The sequence below is a fragment of the Colletotrichum truncatum genome (assembly GCF_014235925.2).
Source record: "Colletotrichum truncatum strain CMES1059 chromosome Unknown Contig_0005, whole genome shotgun sequence".
Classification (NCBI taxonomy): domain Eukaryota; kingdom Fungi; phylum Ascomycota; class Sordariomycetes; order Glomerellales; family Glomerellaceae; genus Colletotrichum; species Colletotrichum truncatum.
In genome coordinates, this window is record NW_027222402.1 from 3,337,003 (window position 1) to 3,352,971 (window position 15,969).

Here is a 15,969-nt window from a genome sequence, read left to right on the forward strand (position 1 = left end):
GAGGGTAGTATCCTGCAGGCCCTAGAAGTGGTTGTGGCACGCAAGTTCCCCTAGACCAGTTGGGGATTAAGTTGGTGGCTTTTGGTGATTGAGAAACTAGACACCGCAAATAGTGGTTGACTTACTCAAGCGACCGGATTGCATCATTCGCACAATTTCTGAGCACAGCCTGCAGTTCTGCTACAAGATCTTGGACGTCTTCTGTCTCGCCACCGTAAAGGACATACTTCTCGTTTGCCATGCGCATGTTAGTGACATGTTGATTGATATGGTATTCAGAGCAGACTTTTGATATTTCAAGTGTGACGAAGGAGGTCCTTGCTTCCAGCTACTTCGAGATGATGCCCAAGCATTTCCACAATTTCGTGCTTAAACGTATGCATTGAGATTGATCGGTAAAGACACGCCACATCGCTTCCCGCGCCATGAACGTCTTCCTAGACGAATAAATTGGTAACAGACCTTGGGAATAAACTCACACAGCAGTCATTTAGGCGCTCATGAAGCACTAACATTGGCCCTCAAATCAAAACGGCAGGGACGCCGCCTGTATGTTTGCTTCATTTGATGGAAGGTGCATGCGATGCTAGAATATCACGCGCAGGTCAGGGCAACCAACTGTGGCATGAAGCAAACGCTTCGGTAATGTTGCGCTGCATCATTGACCCCTATTCTGCACTCTATCGTTGCGCCAGCTAGCACCCCACTGGTTGGGTCGTAACACAGGATCATAACCAACGAACCTACCAAAGTTGCTTGGCAGTGGGTCACTGTTCCTAAGCTCATTGTCACGCAGTCAATTTGCCCACCACTTATGGGGTAAAAAAAGATGCTTCCATTCATTAGAGACTGTCTAGGGGTTATTGGGTTGATTATATAACCGTCTATTCGGTAATTACCGATTTGAAGGTTTTCATGCACAAAATGACATCCCCGTTAGTTTTATATGGGAAACAATAGCCGGGTGCATGGGTTGAATGCATGCCCCGATATATGCAGTGGTCCGTGTGACACTCATCCCTTCTACCAACACATTAAGCTTCCTTACTCAAAAATATCCAACAAGATGGTATGCGAGACGCAAGATGGGAGGATTGAAGTTTCGTCCCATTAGAAAACTATGCATCCTCTAGTACATTAGGCGGTCAAAAAGTCAACGGCATATATAGTAGGCCGGCATGGTGAACAATAAGGCAAGGCGAATACCCATCACGATCAAGACGAGGCTATACCGGGCACAGTAGGGGTTGAATATGAGTACAGGGCTAAAACCGCAGAGGCCAGTATGATTGTATGTGGTAGTTTTGTCGCGTAGGTAGAAACCATCAACTGCCAAGGTGTTTGTAAGGGAGTTGCTGCACATGGGGGGAATAATACTGTTCCGGCTAGCAGGAGCCTTGATAAACACTGGTCTGGTTGTTAATCAGTGTAAGGGAACGGGTGCTGGCGGCGTCTGAAGACGGCAGTCGACGCTTGGCTTGGGGCCCTACCCTAGGCTAGCGAGTAACGCAGATGTGACAATCCAAAATACGCTATTATGAGGAAGAAAGAGGTGGGAAGAAGTGTCGAAAAGGAATGTTGGGAGACTTTGGGTCTTACCTCTTTCGTGTAGGGCTTCTCTGTTTTTAAACTTGTCGATCTTGATTCCATTGGGGGTACATCGATATCAAATTTACCTGGCCAACATCAAAGCAATGTTTCTTCAGTTAACCTCTCTCACTAGTTACAATGGATTATCACACTGAGAGAGTTCCGAGCTCATGTAGAGAAATGATCAATTGTCCTATCGCCGCACAGTCTAGCTTATTTCAAGCACGTGTATTAGTTTATCGAAGTCGTCCGTTACTTTGCAATTTGCAACTTCCAGTTTGTGTGAGTGAGGAACAACTAACTGTCCCTTGTGCCAGAAGTGATCAGAATCTCACGCCTCCGTCTTTTTCCGAGAGTCCTTCGATGCCGACCTTGAGAAAATGCTCATCTTCCCGAAGTCGCTTGCCAACCACACCAGTTCCCAACTCTTGCACGTCCCAGTTAGCCCACACAAAGCGGCCGTGTAAGAAAGCGGCTTCGGGGCTTGCTGCCCATACGGCAAAATGGCCCGGCAATTTTTCTAAAAAGGCAAATGTGTCAGCTTGACCAAGAAAAAGGGCAGGATTGACTTGTTAAGCTGTTGCGCTCACATACCATCGTCAAAGTTGAATCCCCTATCGGCGTAACCCTCCTTCCGTGCCGACTCAGTCAAGACGCCACCAGGATGGTAGCTCACGACTTGCATGTCGTCCGGGCTGGTGTCTTTGGCGATTTGCTGAAACAGGGCGGTCCCGGCGTTCTTCGTCAGGCCATATGTAGGACGGTCTGGTCCCATCGTTGTCCACATGTACGTCGCGATGGTGGAGACATTGACCAGATACTTGGAAGACCACTTTTGTCAGCTTTCATCTCATACAGTTCAAGAGGCCTGTGTCTCCAAGATTTACCTTTTTGCCTTTCCCAGTGCTCTGTTTAGAAAAGCCAAGAGTCATGGCCAGAGGCGATCGCACATTGGCCTCGAAGTCGCTCCAGGTCTCTTCTAGCGTGCTCTGGAGAATGGGAGACTTCCTCCCCCAGGTGGCCGCGCTCAGGACTAACACGTCAATGTAAATTCCTTCGGCCGCAAGACTAGACCAGAGGGACTCGACATCCGACGTGCTATGCGCATCGAGAACCATGGCCTTGGCCGCCTCGCGTCCTGATTCATTGTTGAGAGTGGCTGCTGCAGCCTCAGCAACATCGCGGCGGCGACCAAGGATGATGACACGGTTGGCACCTGCGAGTATGAAGGCGCGGGCAATGGCGAGGCCAATGCCCGAGCTTCCGCCGGACACTACCACATTCTTGTTGGCCTGGCTGAGCTCGGGACGAGTAGGAGAAATACCAGGGTAAGGCTCCTTGTGGTATTTTTCAAGTGCGGGAAGGCTCATGTTGAAGTTTGGATGAGAAAGGGTCAAATATGGAGTAGTGTAGTGTTGTAGTGTTTGTTGTAGTGTAGAGAAGATGCTGTGTGAAACGAGAGGATAATTGAAATCTCATCGACATCCTCACTACTTATATATAGAGCTTTCGATGTTGCCGGATCTTTATGATTTCCTTTATTACCAAGCTAAGCGGGAACTTCACGAAATCTCACGGAGACTATTGCGGGTGTCTCCCGCACAATAGGGCTGATGTTTCGGTGGAGGCCCGCACGCTATGTGCGGATAACACCCGCCCTTTCCGCACCCGCACCCGCACCCCGCGCCCCCGCCCCGCCCATTCCTCCTTTAACATCTTACATGCTATCGTCATCCATCCAAAAACATCAGCATTGCAAATGCGGGAGAAAGTAACAGTGCGGGATTTTCCCACCATCTCCCTCCATACTATATCATTTTGTCGGGGCCACACGCCAATCAAAGCAGAATGAGTGCGGAGGGCGTCATACTATCCGATGGCATAACTCATCGGGGGGCTTTGCCGAGGCACCCTGCTTGTGTCGCTTGCAGCAGATCGAAGCGCAAGTGTAGCAGGCAGGTTCCCGTCTGCCGGCGATGTCGCGTCCAGAACATTCAGTGCGCATACCCAGTTACCGTTGCCAGGGTCATGCTGCCCGAGTCACCCAGGTCTTCCACGCAGTCCGCAAGCGCGGCAGAGTCACCTGTGTACTCATCACCAAGGGCACATCTGCGGAACGTTCCTGGCGGTCGTCTACCGCTACCCGCCAATGCTGACGCGGCTGCTGGTCTACATCAAACCAAGGGAAGCATCGCCGATCCGTGGTTCCTGGAACCATCATCTTGGGAGATCGACTTCAAGGCAGTCGGGGAGGATGATCGCATCTGCTACCCTGACTCGGGGCTTGACAATTTTATCGCCCAAATGAGGTCGTGGCTCGACCAGTGGACGAGCGAAAATCGATGCCCATTCATTCACTCAAGGCTGTACGGCTCCAACATCCCAAGCTCGCTGCAGCACGGGCTTGCAGCCTGGCAGGTGTATCGGGCGGCGACAACCCCGACGAGTGAGAGGATAGCGCTGCGCATGGCAGAGAGCTGGTCACAGAATATCGTCCAGGAAAAAGCCTTATCGGACAATCTTCACAACGCTGGCGAGCTGCCCGACCTTTTGGAACAGCTCGGCCGCACGCAGGCGCTACTAATTTTTCAGGTGATTGGGCTCTTTGACGGCGATGTGAGAGCCCGCGCCAAGGCAGAAGGCTTGCTTTCCATAGTCTCCCGGTGGGCTAACGAGCTCTTGGGGATCGCAGGGGCCCAAGTCTCCTCTGACCATCTCGAGAACCCCGATGAGCTATTGAACAGTCCTCAGATCGATCGGCTGCGCTCCTGCGGCACGCCCGCCTCGACCTGGAAGGCGTGGATTTTGTCCGAGTCAATTCGTCGACTCTGGATTGTTGCCACGCTGACGGAGGCTGCGTTTCTCATCCACCAGCAGGGCTTTGCGACCTGTCCAGGGAGTATCAGCTTCACGGCGAGAAGTGGACTGTGGGATGCGCCGTCACACCACGCGTGGCTCGCAGGCTTGACGAAGAGCAACACCGTCAAAATTCCCGTCTTTTGCCGACGTCTGGACACGCTGCTGGATGAAGCAAGGGCTTTGGATGTCGACGAGTTCACCCAAACTGTCCTCGCCTACGGACGTGGGCGCGAGGCAGTGGAGGATTGGGTGGCCGGGTAACAGTACGAAGGATACTAGTATCTCAAAGTTTTTTCTAATCGACTGCTCAGAATGTTGACTTGTGCATCAGCCAAATATCCAGGAGAACAAAGAGGTTATGGAATTAAATAGGCGATGTCATGAAGCTGGTATTCGAACAAGGGTGCCTAGAGAAGCGATTGCTGATTTTGGCGGTGTTTGTTGTTTTAGTGAGGTATGAACTTGGCCAATTCTCAATATTACCATTCGGAATACCTGTCGCAGTGAAATCAGTGTCTTTCTATGTTCACTAATCAGCAAGTGAGAATAAGTCAAGTAATGATGCAGTTTGCGCACATGATGGCATTAGGAAGATTAAGCCTCTAAAATCGACTCCAAGCCAAGGGATTTATCAGGTTAGATGTAGTGATATTATGCGCGCATGGCTAGCAGTGTGACTTCTGTGGATTTTGGGGGCAGGAGCAAATGTCATTTCAATCTAAACCTGATATGAACCATTCAGAATGTCCAAAACAGCAGCCTGGTATAGAATGTCGGTTTTCATTCTGGATGATCTGATTTACCGGATATGTCGGTTCCTTGGGCACGTGTAGACCAGCTCGGCGAGTTTTGAGGAAACACGCCGCCATGCTGACATAAAAGCGTTGTCCAATGATACATTGAATACTGTTTACAAAAGATCCCTGAGCTCAAACAGGTTTTGTACTTTCAAAACTTGTGCATTTATGGTCGTCTTATTTCGTCGCAAGTCAACTACCAGCATCTTAATCTTCATCAATCGTACAAACGAAACCTCTTCATGCAGTTCTCGAAATGGGTTCTACAGGGGATTCAAAGACATCGCCTGCAACTGCCAAAAACACCACTGCAGTAGGCTTCAAGCTCCAAGATCCGCCTCGCGCAATTTATGGATGGAGGCTTCACTTTTGCATGCTTGGGTAAAGTCAGCCGCCCAGGCTGGTCCAGAAAGCCACTAACACCTTATATCTATAGCCTGTCTCTAGCCCTTTTGCTGTCCGCTATGGAGACAACAATAATCGCCACAACGTTGACTACCATAGGTGCGGACTTCAATGAATACAGCAATGTTGGATGGGTAGTTACGGCGTATCTTGTTACCAACAGCGGTAAATACGAACACTCTGCACCCATGGATAATATTGCTCCCGTATAAACACTGACGAAAACCGTCGAGCAGGGTTCATCTTGACTTATGCCAAGTTGACGGACATAGTTGGCCAGCGAAACGTTCTCGTTTTCGCACTCCTCTGGTTTACCGTCTTTTCAGGGCTCTGTGCCGCAGCTCAGTCCATGAGCTTGACTCATCTGTAAGAACTGAAGCACCGTAAGAGACACCCGAATCAGCGCATGACTGACAATCTCTCAGAATCATATTCAGAGCACTTCAAGGAGTAGGCGGCTCTGGAATTTTCTCCATTGTCTTCGTGTGCTTGATTGACATCTGTCCCGCACGGTTCCTTGGGCCGTACTCGGCCGTGGTCAGCTCGGTGTTTGCTCTAGCCAGCATTCTTGGACCTATCCTTGGGGGCGTCATTAGCGATACCGGGGACTGGAAATGGGTCTTTCTCCTAAAGTAGGCTTCTCTGTCGTAAGACTATCATTGATGTTGACTTGCTGACAATCACGGCAGCGTTCCCGGCTCCGCTGTTGCTGGTGCAATCATTATAGCATCCTTCCCGGCGGACGAAACCATTGTGTGGGATAAGTCGATCTGGAGAAGAATTGACGTTCTTGGTTCTCTTCTCTCCATAGGCTCTGCTGTCATGCTGCTCTATGGCCTTCAGACCGGAGGTACTGAACATCCATGGAACGACGCCCGCATAATTGGCACCATCGTAGCAGGCGCCTTCACAGTGGTTCTCTTCTTCCTTTACGAATGGGTTCTCCAACGCAGCCCGCAAGCGATCATTGAGCCGGTTCTGCCACTGCGCTTACTTAAAAACCCTCGGATAGCTTGCTTGCTTCTGTGAGTCGTCTTTTCCCCAGATCATTTTGCAAAGCCGTACTGACACAGTCCTCAGCACCGCGTTCTTTCAGGGTTGCGTGTTCTTCCCTGCCATTGTCAACCTCCCACAGCTCAATCAGATCGTCCATCTCAACTCAGCCGCAATATCCGGTGTTCGTATTTTACCATTACTATTGCTATCCTCGCTTGGTTCTATGTTGTCGGGAATTCTGCTGTCCAAGACCATTCGTTTCGGTTGGCAAACAATTTTATTGGGTGCTATCATCGCATCTCTTGGTATGGGGCTGTTCATTGAGTTACCCTTTAGCGAGGGCTTGCTGGCTAGAAGTTATGGTTACCAAGTCATTCTTGGTGCCGGCCTTGGTATTATGATGCCAGCATTCATGATTCTTGGGAGAGCCGAGGTTGAGGATAGAGACAATGGTAAGTTTGCTGAGCAAGCCGGCGTCATCGAGGGACATGTCACTAACAATTTCAAACAGCCGTTATCATGGGTGCGCTGAACACTGTTCGAACAATGGGAGGTTGCATTGCTCTTTCAGTCTGCTCTGCAATCCTCCACAACGAGGTGCCGAAGCGACTCCACGACTTGCCGGAGAACGTGGTAGGCTCGCTCCTTAGTTCACCAACAAGCGCCTTGGGACAAATGGACCGTGAAACCGCCAACGTGGTACGTCGGACTTACAATGATGTGTACCGACTTCAGTGGAGTGCCGTTACTGTGTTGGCAGCCATCCAGCTGCTCTTTGCCGTACCACCTCTTTTCCTTGCTGGGAAGCCAACCACCCCAGACCCAGATGGAAGAACCACCACCTCAAGCGCAAACGAACGTTCCGCCGAGCAAAGTGTTTCCAAGAGCGACATTTGATCAATTGTTCATAGTCAAACGGATAAACTGCGAAGACCGACGTCAGTCAAAAGAGGTTTCCCAGTTCCTCAACTGTATTACAAAGGAATACTCCATTCACTTTACGTTCTCCATGCTTAGCTCATTGTAGTGTTGTTTTAATACAAAGGGTCTTCCTTAGCTGACTCAAATATTGTTCATATGAGAAGTGTTATTTTGTGGTCTTGGTAAAAGCCTTGATCAAGAGCATCTATCCGCAAATGTATCAAAATTTCCCTTTTCGGCCTCATTCGGCAGAGGTCGGCTATGTGGAACTCCGCATCGTCCCGAGTGCCGGACCCCTTTTGACATCATGTGAGCCGCATCCCGCTAGAACTGTTTCGACAAAAGAGCCAAGTTATCTTAAGCAAAACTCCCGTCGGGATGTGGGGCTTTTGCTAGTGATTTGCATGAGCCGGGGCAGCAGGAGGAGGGATGTTGATGCATGCGTCCGGACCCTTGGTCTAGCAAAAGTCCCGGTGAATCGGTACAGCAATGGCCGGGGCACCAGGCGTCGGGAGCGGGACAAGGTTGTAAATCGGCAACTCAGGTGTCGAGAAATGTACGAAGGGTTCGTATATAGCCGAGTTCAGTCATGGTTGACTTCGTCACAGGTATGACATGAATTGATCATGTGCGCACATATGCCCTGCCAAAGGGAGGCTCAGATCTAGTAGAGCGCGCCGTTATTACCCAAAGCTAGGTCTTTCAAACTTCCTATTTCTCTACATCCAACTGAGGTGTCATTTCCTCTACACGTGGCAACTTAGGCTCCCCACGATGGAGGGTTGGCGCCCATGTGGCTGACTAGGTTCGAAGGAGGGTGTGGTCAAGGCGACCATTGGGGGGGGGGGATAACCTGACCAATTACCCACTTATTTTGTGATTTGTGGGGCTACCCTGAGATCAGCTGACCATGGTCAGCTAGTTAGCTATGGTCAGGTTGAAATTCCTTAGCGCGGTTTGAAACCTCACCCTTGACATACTTTTTGTAAGAACATACGACATTTAAACGCTTCCAAATCCGTTCCGAATCGATTTACAATGGCTCTTCAATCGATTGAAAATCTCTTCCCTCGCCTAGAGGGAATAAGTCCTCTATTAGAACCTACTAGTCTTGATGCAGAAGCTGAAGAAGACTTAAATCTTTACTATCAACTACCAGCCCAGGCCCAGTCTGGCTTACCAGTAAATGAGGAGGTAGGGATATATGAGAACGACTTTGGAATTAGTTCTAAATCGATTCAGGATCAACTCGAAACCGATTCAGAAATACCTCCAACACTTGTTTCATCAGAGGCAACCCGTTCTGGGCATAATAGCCTCAGGGATGTTCATGTACTTGCTCAAAAAGTAATCTTTCTACCTACATTTATAGAATATCCAGAAACAAGTGAGAATGGAGTCCTTTATGTTATTGATATAAGGACTTTAAATGAGGAGGATATTAAATCGCCTTGGAGAATGGTAAACGAACTACTTTTGAATCGATCCGGGATCGATCCCGAACTACTTCAGAACTAATTACATCACAGATTCAGTACAACCATGCCCGGCAATTCCCACAATTCTATATCGCTTCCGAATCGCTTCAGAATCACTTGGGAACTAATTTACTTAGCTGAACCTCAAATAAAAGCATGGGCTCAACATAAAGCCCGAAAAACAATTGCAGCTGGACTTAATCAGAACTGCTCTAAAATCCCCTTATCAGATTGGAGTCAATTCATACCTAATACAAATACTGTTGAGGTTTTACATGAAGCCTCATATACTTGGAGTAATCGGTATTTACCATTACTTACATGTATCCAGAAGTAAGTTTGGAATCCCTTCTGAATTGATTCGGAATTGGTTTGGAATGCGTTGAGAACTAATTCAAAAGTACTTAGATGTGCAGAATACGATCGCCATCTTTTAGAGCAGGATACAGTGTTTACAACACTAGGAATCCGGCTTTCCTGGAAAGATGTTTCTATTATTAGCCGTTATAATACAGCTGCAAGCCGTTTACGTAAGTTAAAAATACTTTAATATTTATTAATAATTATTTCTAAATTATTTTAGAACTTAAACGCCAACGCCAGAGGGAATCCCGTGAGCAACTAGATAATGAACGTGTTGAAAGGCTTTTATCAACCCGACTCTTTACGTCTAGTCCCTCAAGGGGTACTAATTCAAGAAGTCCATCCTCAATTCCGAATCGATCCCGAAGTCTTTCAGAAGCGATTCGGAATCGATCCCCTCGTCTTTCCCATGCTTCATCTTCTGGGGTTATTAGGTCAAATACTCTCCAAAGAACATCTATTTCTAACTTAAGAAACGAAATCAGACAGGGACAACAAGATGACTTTGACTTACAGAAGCAAAGTCTAGAATTAGAAGAAAAGCGATTAGAATTAGAAGCAAGAAAACTTCTAGTTGAAAAACAGAAGCTTGAACTACAAGAAAAGGAACTAGAGTTAGCAGAGCGGCGGAGAAGGTTAGGACTTTGATAGCATATAGGATAGGTAGAGAATCGATTCTAAATCATTTCTATATTGATTTAGAAATGCTTTTTTAAAAAAAGCTTAAAAACCGAACGCCCCGGGTATCTATAAAGAATTGATTCTAAAGCGGTTCCAAATCGGTCCCGAAAGAAGTCCCAAACTGGTTCCAAACCGATCCTGAATTGATTCAGGCCTCATCTTCTTCATCATCCTCAAAGCGGGCCCAGACCTCACATTCCTGATCGCGAAGGGCGGGAGGACATTCTGAATCGATTCGTAATTAGTTCTGAACTGCTTCAAGACTGATTCTAAACTTACTGGCATTGCGGGCAGTGGTGCAGTGGGTGCACTTGCCCTTGGCAGGGAAGCCGGCGGCGCGACGCATTTCGGCGAAGTTGATCTGTTGCAGAATCGATTCGGAATGGGTTCCAAAAGGATTCCGGATCGATTGAGAATCACTTACCACAGTTTGGTTGCCCCGCTTGCGCGTGGGCACGGCAAGAAGGGGGGAGGGGTCTGCGCCTTCCGTTTCTTGGAAGGAGTCTGCAGCTCGCTGTCATCGCGAGCGCCGATGGCGATGCCGTGGATGCGGTCGTAGAATTCTATTCATAATCAGTTTAGAACTAGTTCAGAATCGGTACAGAATCAGTTCAGAATCACTTACCAGCTGCATCATCGTTCTCCTCGACGGAGTTCGCGCCGGACTTGCGGCTCTTAACCTTGGCCGGGACCCCGTCGAGCTTGTGCTTCTTGATGTGGTTCTTGAGGTTCGACTCGCTCGAGAACCGCTCCGTCTAATCGATTCGACATTAGTTCTGAACTGATCCGGAACTGATTCTGAATTACCTTGGTGCACGTGATGCTGCTGGATCTACCACCCCAGCGGCAGTAGAGTTCGCCAGGGGCGAGCTTGACTTCGCCAGCCTGAATCGATTCAGAACTGTTTCTGAATCGTTGTGGAATCGCTTCTGAATCACTTACCTCGTTGAACTCGAAGGGAGGAAGATCCTCCATGCGGTGGTTCTTGCCGCCCTGGAGAAGACCTTCTTTGTAGGTCTTGTAATCGTCCTGATTCTGAATCAGTTCTGAATCGATCCTAAACCGATTCCATTGTACTTACAGAATCCTTGTATGAAGGCATGATGTCGGATTTCTGAACTGATTCGGAAGTAATTAGGAATCGGTGCGCCAGGGGGGGGGGGGGGGCGCATACGATTTGAAAGGGTTACGGAGGGAAAAGGAAGAGAATCAGAATGGAATAGGGATTTAAATATTAATATGGGGTATGCACCCCAATCAGTAGTGGGACGCAATCAGTAACTGGTCCGTGCACCTGACCGATTAAAAATTCCATGGTCAGGTGGACCCACTTCACCTCAATACAGCCAATCATAAAATTGGTCAGATAGACCCATAATTCATTTAAATAAGTGGGTAATTGGTCAGGTTATCCCCCCCCCCCAATGGTCGCCTTGACCACACCCTCGTTCGAAGCTGTGAAGGAACCACCAACATAAAAACCCCCGGATGCAGCATCTCGGACGCACGCTGCAATGCAAGTACGGGATCTCCAGCCAGGTTGTTGATCACACGTAAACAAGGGCTTGACTAGGATGAGTATGCAAGGGAAGGTAAGGCTGTCGAAGGTGGCCGTCATTTGGCGGCAGGGAAGTCGATCATGCCCATATCCTAACTATTTGAGGGCCGGCAAATAAGACCGAAGTCCATAATAAACATTGTGAGATTCAGGGCTAGACCGTTTCCTTATTGGGTCGCTCTGCTCAAGGAGTCTCTGGTCTGCAAAGCCTTCATGTGTCGTGTATTGCCCTATTCGGCATCGGTCCCAGCAGACGGTCGTCAGGCGGGCCGCAATTCCGCATATCAACTGCAAGCTTCAAACGCTATTGGTCAGGTGTTTGGACTTATGGACCCGTAAATACTTATCAATGACGACTCATGTTCAAGAATATCTCATTTCTTCGTTTGTGGCACATTACAGGGTGCTCGAAAGGTAAGCTGTTCTTTGCCACAGTAGAAGACGGAAGGATGCCGGCCATCCAACTTCATATAAAGCTTCTTACACGCCTTGGTGTCTCCACGCTCCGGCGGCATTCAGGCATCGGTGTGTTATCGGTCCATGTCGACACTCCAAGAGTCCGGACAAGGTCTCGGGCACGCTTTCGGGACCATGAACGGGGAGACACAAGCGGGCGGAACGCTACGCTCAAACAAGGTTCACATGGCCGACCAAGGGTCCCGCTCAAACCGTCACAACCTAAGTGGAGTATGGCAGAAAACTTGGAGGATGAGGAGAAGTGGGTTCGCGGGTCGAGATTTCGAACGTCTGTTCTCGTGCTCGGTCAGAGTCCGATATCGTCGACGCTAGTATAGTTGTGAGGGGAGACGCGGGACACAAAGGTGGAGGAGGGAACTAGCTACGCCTACTCCAGAACCCCCCTTAAGCTTGCCCCCAACATTTGTTTGTGGAATTGCGGGATATGAAAACGCGGGGAGCTTGATGCCTGATGACTTGGATTCCGAGACTTTTTCGTGTTTCCTTGCCGAAGGAGATTGCTTGGACTTGCTGTGGGCGGCGCGAAATTTGATGTATCCTTCGCAGTACCTACGTGACTTTAGTCCTGTTTGTTTTCTATTTTTCTTAACTAACTCAACTCCACAGCTAATTTTCTTTTACGTTGGAGAAATTTCCCCAATTCCTGACTCCCCTAGACTCGTTGACGTTACCCCAATTTTGAAAAATCATTATCCCTAGATGGCTTCAAATGGTGAATGGGTAAATCCACCTCCGCCCACAATGAGTAAAAGCACTTTGATTCGTTCTGAGCAAATGGGGATATTATGTGAATTATGAATCTGATGATTCAGTGTCTTTATTGCCGTGATTCTTGCTTTTGAGTCTGATGATATTCTGGACTCTTGTATGTGCAATAGGGCTTCTATTTTACAGGTATAATACGCTTTTTATCATGGGTATCAAATGACCATTATCTTCTTTAATCTTATCTCTCAGCAACTGCGGCTTAGACAAGGTATCTGAAGCCCTTGCCCAACTTGCGCGACGCCTCGATTTCTTCAGACTGGACGGCGTCGGGCCCATCACCCTGAGCCTCCCAGGCACGCTCGCCCTCCTCAAGCTGCTTGTTGAGTCTGTCAAGGACAACCTTGAAGATGTAGCAACCAACAATGGTGATACCGAACATGGCAGTAACGATACCGTAACTCTTGCGGAAACCGTTCTCCTTCAAGTTCCAAACGTAGGAGCCGGCAACGTTACCGAGCTGAGAGAAGGCGTTGATCATGGCGATGGCGACAGCACGCTTCGCGGGAGGACGGGGGAAGGAGGAAGAAATCCAAGAGTAGAAGACGATGAATCTGTTAAGGGGCTGGTTAGCAAAAATGTGCCTTTCTTAAACATATTACAGCAAGAACTTACCCAGCATAGGAGCTAGCCTGGAGGAAGAGGGCGACGTAGCGAGCAGCAACGTTCAGGGTCGACATGGAGATGACGAAACCAACGAGACCGACGCAAATGGGTCCGACAATGTGCCAGAATCTCTCCTGGGTACGATCGGCGTGCCAAGCGTTGATGAGGGAAACAATGCAGGAGAAAGCCCAAGGAGGGGAGCTCATCAGCAGAGTAGGGACGTATTCAAAGCCGAGAGTGCCGGTGAGGGTGGGGAAGAAGGCGTTGAAGGAAAGGCCAACGACGTAAGCGGTGAAGGTCAACATCATGATGTAAATCTTGACGTCCTTGACAGCCATGATCAAACCGTCCATGGGTCCCATGTCGTCAGTGTCTGCGTCGGCCTCACCGACATCCTCAGTCATGCGCAGCTGAGCAACGTACAGCTCCTCCTCAGTGAAACCCCTCGAGTTGGTGGGAAGATCAGGGAGGATGAAGGCAGCAGAAATGGCAACACCCATGGTGATGGCGCCTTCAATCCAGAAGAGCCAGCGCCAGGCAGCGTGACCGAGGACGCCTTGCATGTTGGAAAGGACACCGGCGCCGATGAGAGCCGAGAAGGCGTTGGAGATGAGGTTACCGCAAAACAGGATGGCGTTGCGGGTAGTCAGCTCGCGGCGGGTGTACCACTTGGACAAGATAAGCAGGGCTCCGGGGAGGAAAGCAGCCTCGATGAAACCCAGGAAGAAACGGGTGGCGACCATGCCGCCGAAGTTGTGCACAACGCCAGAAAGAGTCGAGATAAGACCCCAGACGAGCATAGCGGCAGCGATGTACCAGGATGGGCGCGAGATCTTGTTGATGATCATGTTGGAGGGGACCTGCATGAGAATGTAGCCGACGTAGAGAATACTCAAGCAGGTAGCGTATTCGGTGTTGTTGAGCTTCAGGTCATCTTGCAGACCACGAAGACGGGCAGCAGCGATGTTGTTTCTGTCGAGGTAGTCTAGGGTTCATGATGTGAGTTACTGGATCACACGTAAAAGCCAGTTGGTGAAGACATACTCATGATGTAAATCAGCACGAACAGAGAGCATCGGAGATCAAGCTTGCGCTTCATGCTCTTCTCAACGGCAGCACGGCGAGCCGGATCCATGACACGAGGTGCATTGGGGTCGTGAGTCATCTGGTCCTCGAGGTTGTCGGCGTGAACGCCTCTGGCGACCTCCGCCTTGTCAATCTTGTCGTCCATCTTTGTGATGTGTTGTCGGATCTCAGAACTTGACTCTTCACAACAGGGTGTCGCAAGGGGGTCTTGTAGGTTGAGACGATGGTAGAGTCGGGAGAGGGAGGACGTCTGGACTGAGTTGAGACAGTTTCCGAGTTTTCTCAAGATGGGATGCTTAATGTTTATAAAGGTATGCCAGCCTTCGGTCAAGTGCCGCGGGGGAACAAATAGCCACCCCTCAATAACATTTTTTAATGTGGGGTGGAACGAGTTCCGAACATGCGTCCCATCGTGCAAGTTCGTGGCGCGTGGGAAGTCAGAATTTGACGGCCAGCCGGGATCTGTTCAAACCACTGTGCCCCTGATTTGACCATGGTTTACTAACGTTTTCTGGAGATGCAGCTACAATGGGGCTTCTTCGGCCGCATCAAGATGACGTGGGGATAAACCTACCCACGGGGAAGTACATACGGGTTGGACGAGGAGAGATGGGAGTGGTTGAGAGACCACGGATACTGCTCGCCGCTTCGCTTTCGTACCTCCGGGGAACGTCACCTTGCATCCCGGGGGAATGAGCGAGGGGGGATGAGCGGTTCCATCTACTCTATTGCTCCATTGCCCCGTTGCTCCATTCCCCAACATCCGGACCTGAGCGGTCACCTGGAGTAGTGTAGTCAATCCCCAGTTTCCAAGACTCCCCGAGGGGATCCCGCAATTCATTCTAGTTGAATAAAGGGCAGTAGTGTGAGAAGAAAAAAAACTAAAAACTAGCATGACTGGGGAACATGTTCATTGCAGGATAGGACCGAATTTACACGGACGCGGCCCACTAACTAGACGCCAATTCGCCTCAAGTGCCGGACGAGATCCGTAAGTCCGCGTTTAGTCTGCAGCGTTACTGCGTGAATCTGGACCCGTGTATAGGAAAAATGTCAGCCATCCAAGCATCCATCCCTACCACACATTCTCCGCAAATTGGTGGGACTCGACGGGGAGACGGCATGGAGAAAGTCGTCCAATAAGGTGCTCACCGCTCAAGCAGGCTTATCCTTTTGGGGATAAGATTGCCGGTGCTGAGCACCCGATGAGGGATTAGAATCCGACAAGAGTTGCTCCAACCCAACACCACGACGCGGAGTCTTGCGGAGTTTAAGCTGTCGTGACGTGAGCTTGTTGTTTCGAAGTTCCCTACCTTTTCCGTGCCGATTTTGAACCCAAAACTCTTGCAGTTCCCATAAGCAGCCCGCCTCACGTGGCCATTTCTTC

The 15,969-nt window shown here is 49.4% G+C and overlaps 5 protein-coding genes across 5 annotated transcripts; 2 read left to right on the plus strand and 3 right to left on the minus strand.

Annotated features, from left to right (window-relative positions):
- Window positions 1-1,913: 1,913 nt before the first annotated feature.
- On the minus strand, window positions 1,914-2,960 carry CTRU02_208969 (short-chain dehydrogenase; the record flags this gene model as incomplete). Its single annotated transcript, XM_036726079.1, has 3 exons — window positions 1,914-2,110; window positions 2,185-2,422; window positions 2,478-2,960. 3 exons carry the CDS (start codon window positions 2,958-2,960, stop codon window positions 1,914-1,916), a joined length of 918 nt encoding a protein of 305 aa, XP_036582273.1.
- Window positions 2,961-3,618: 658 nt separating this feature from the next.
- CTRU02_208970 (RNA polymerase ii mediator complex component) lies at window positions 3,619-4,710 on the plus strand (the record flags this gene model as incomplete). Its single annotated transcript, XM_036726080.1, has 1 exon — window positions 3,619-4,710. One exon carries the CDS (start codon window positions 3,619-3,621, stop codon window positions 4,708-4,710), a length of 1,092 nt encoding a protein of 363 aa, XP_036582272.1.
- A 792-nt stretch (window positions 4,711-5,502) lies between these two features.
- On the plus strand, window positions 5,503-7,544 carry CTRU02_208971 (MFS multidrug transporter; the record flags this gene model as incomplete). Its single annotated transcript, XM_036726078.1, has 7 exons — window positions 5,503-5,627; window positions 5,683-5,816; window positions 5,888-6,017; window positions 6,077-6,283; window positions 6,341-6,676; window positions 6,732-7,099; window positions 7,159-7,544. The coding sequence occupies 7 exons, from the start codon at window positions 5,503-5,505 to the stop codon at window positions 7,542-7,544; spliced, it is 1,686 nt and encodes a 561-aa protein (XP_036582271.1).
- Window positions 7,545-10,510: 2,966 nt separating this feature from the next.
- CTRU02_208972 (uncharacterized protein) lies at window positions 10,511-11,192 on the minus strand (the record flags this gene model as incomplete). Its single annotated transcript, XM_036726076.2, has 5 exons — window positions 10,511-10,653; window positions 10,716-10,845; window positions 10,898-10,975; window positions 11,033-11,119; window positions 11,172-11,192. 5 exons carry the CDS (start codon window positions 11,190-11,192, stop codon window positions 10,511-10,513), a joined length of 459 nt encoding a protein of 152 aa, XP_036582269.2.
- Window positions 11,193-13,092: 1,900 nt separating this feature from the next.
- CTRU02_208973 (tartrate transporter) lies at window positions 13,093-14,727 on the minus strand (the record flags this gene model as incomplete). The annotated part of the gene is made up of 3 exons (XM_036726075.1): window positions 13,093-13,444; window positions 13,506-14,481; window positions 14,541-14,727. The coding sequence occupies 3 exons, from the start codon at window positions 14,725-14,727 to the stop codon at window positions 13,093-13,095; spliced, it is 1,515 nt and encodes a 504-aa protein (XP_036582268.1).
- Between the last annotated feature and the right edge of the window lie 1,242 nt (window positions 14,728-15,969).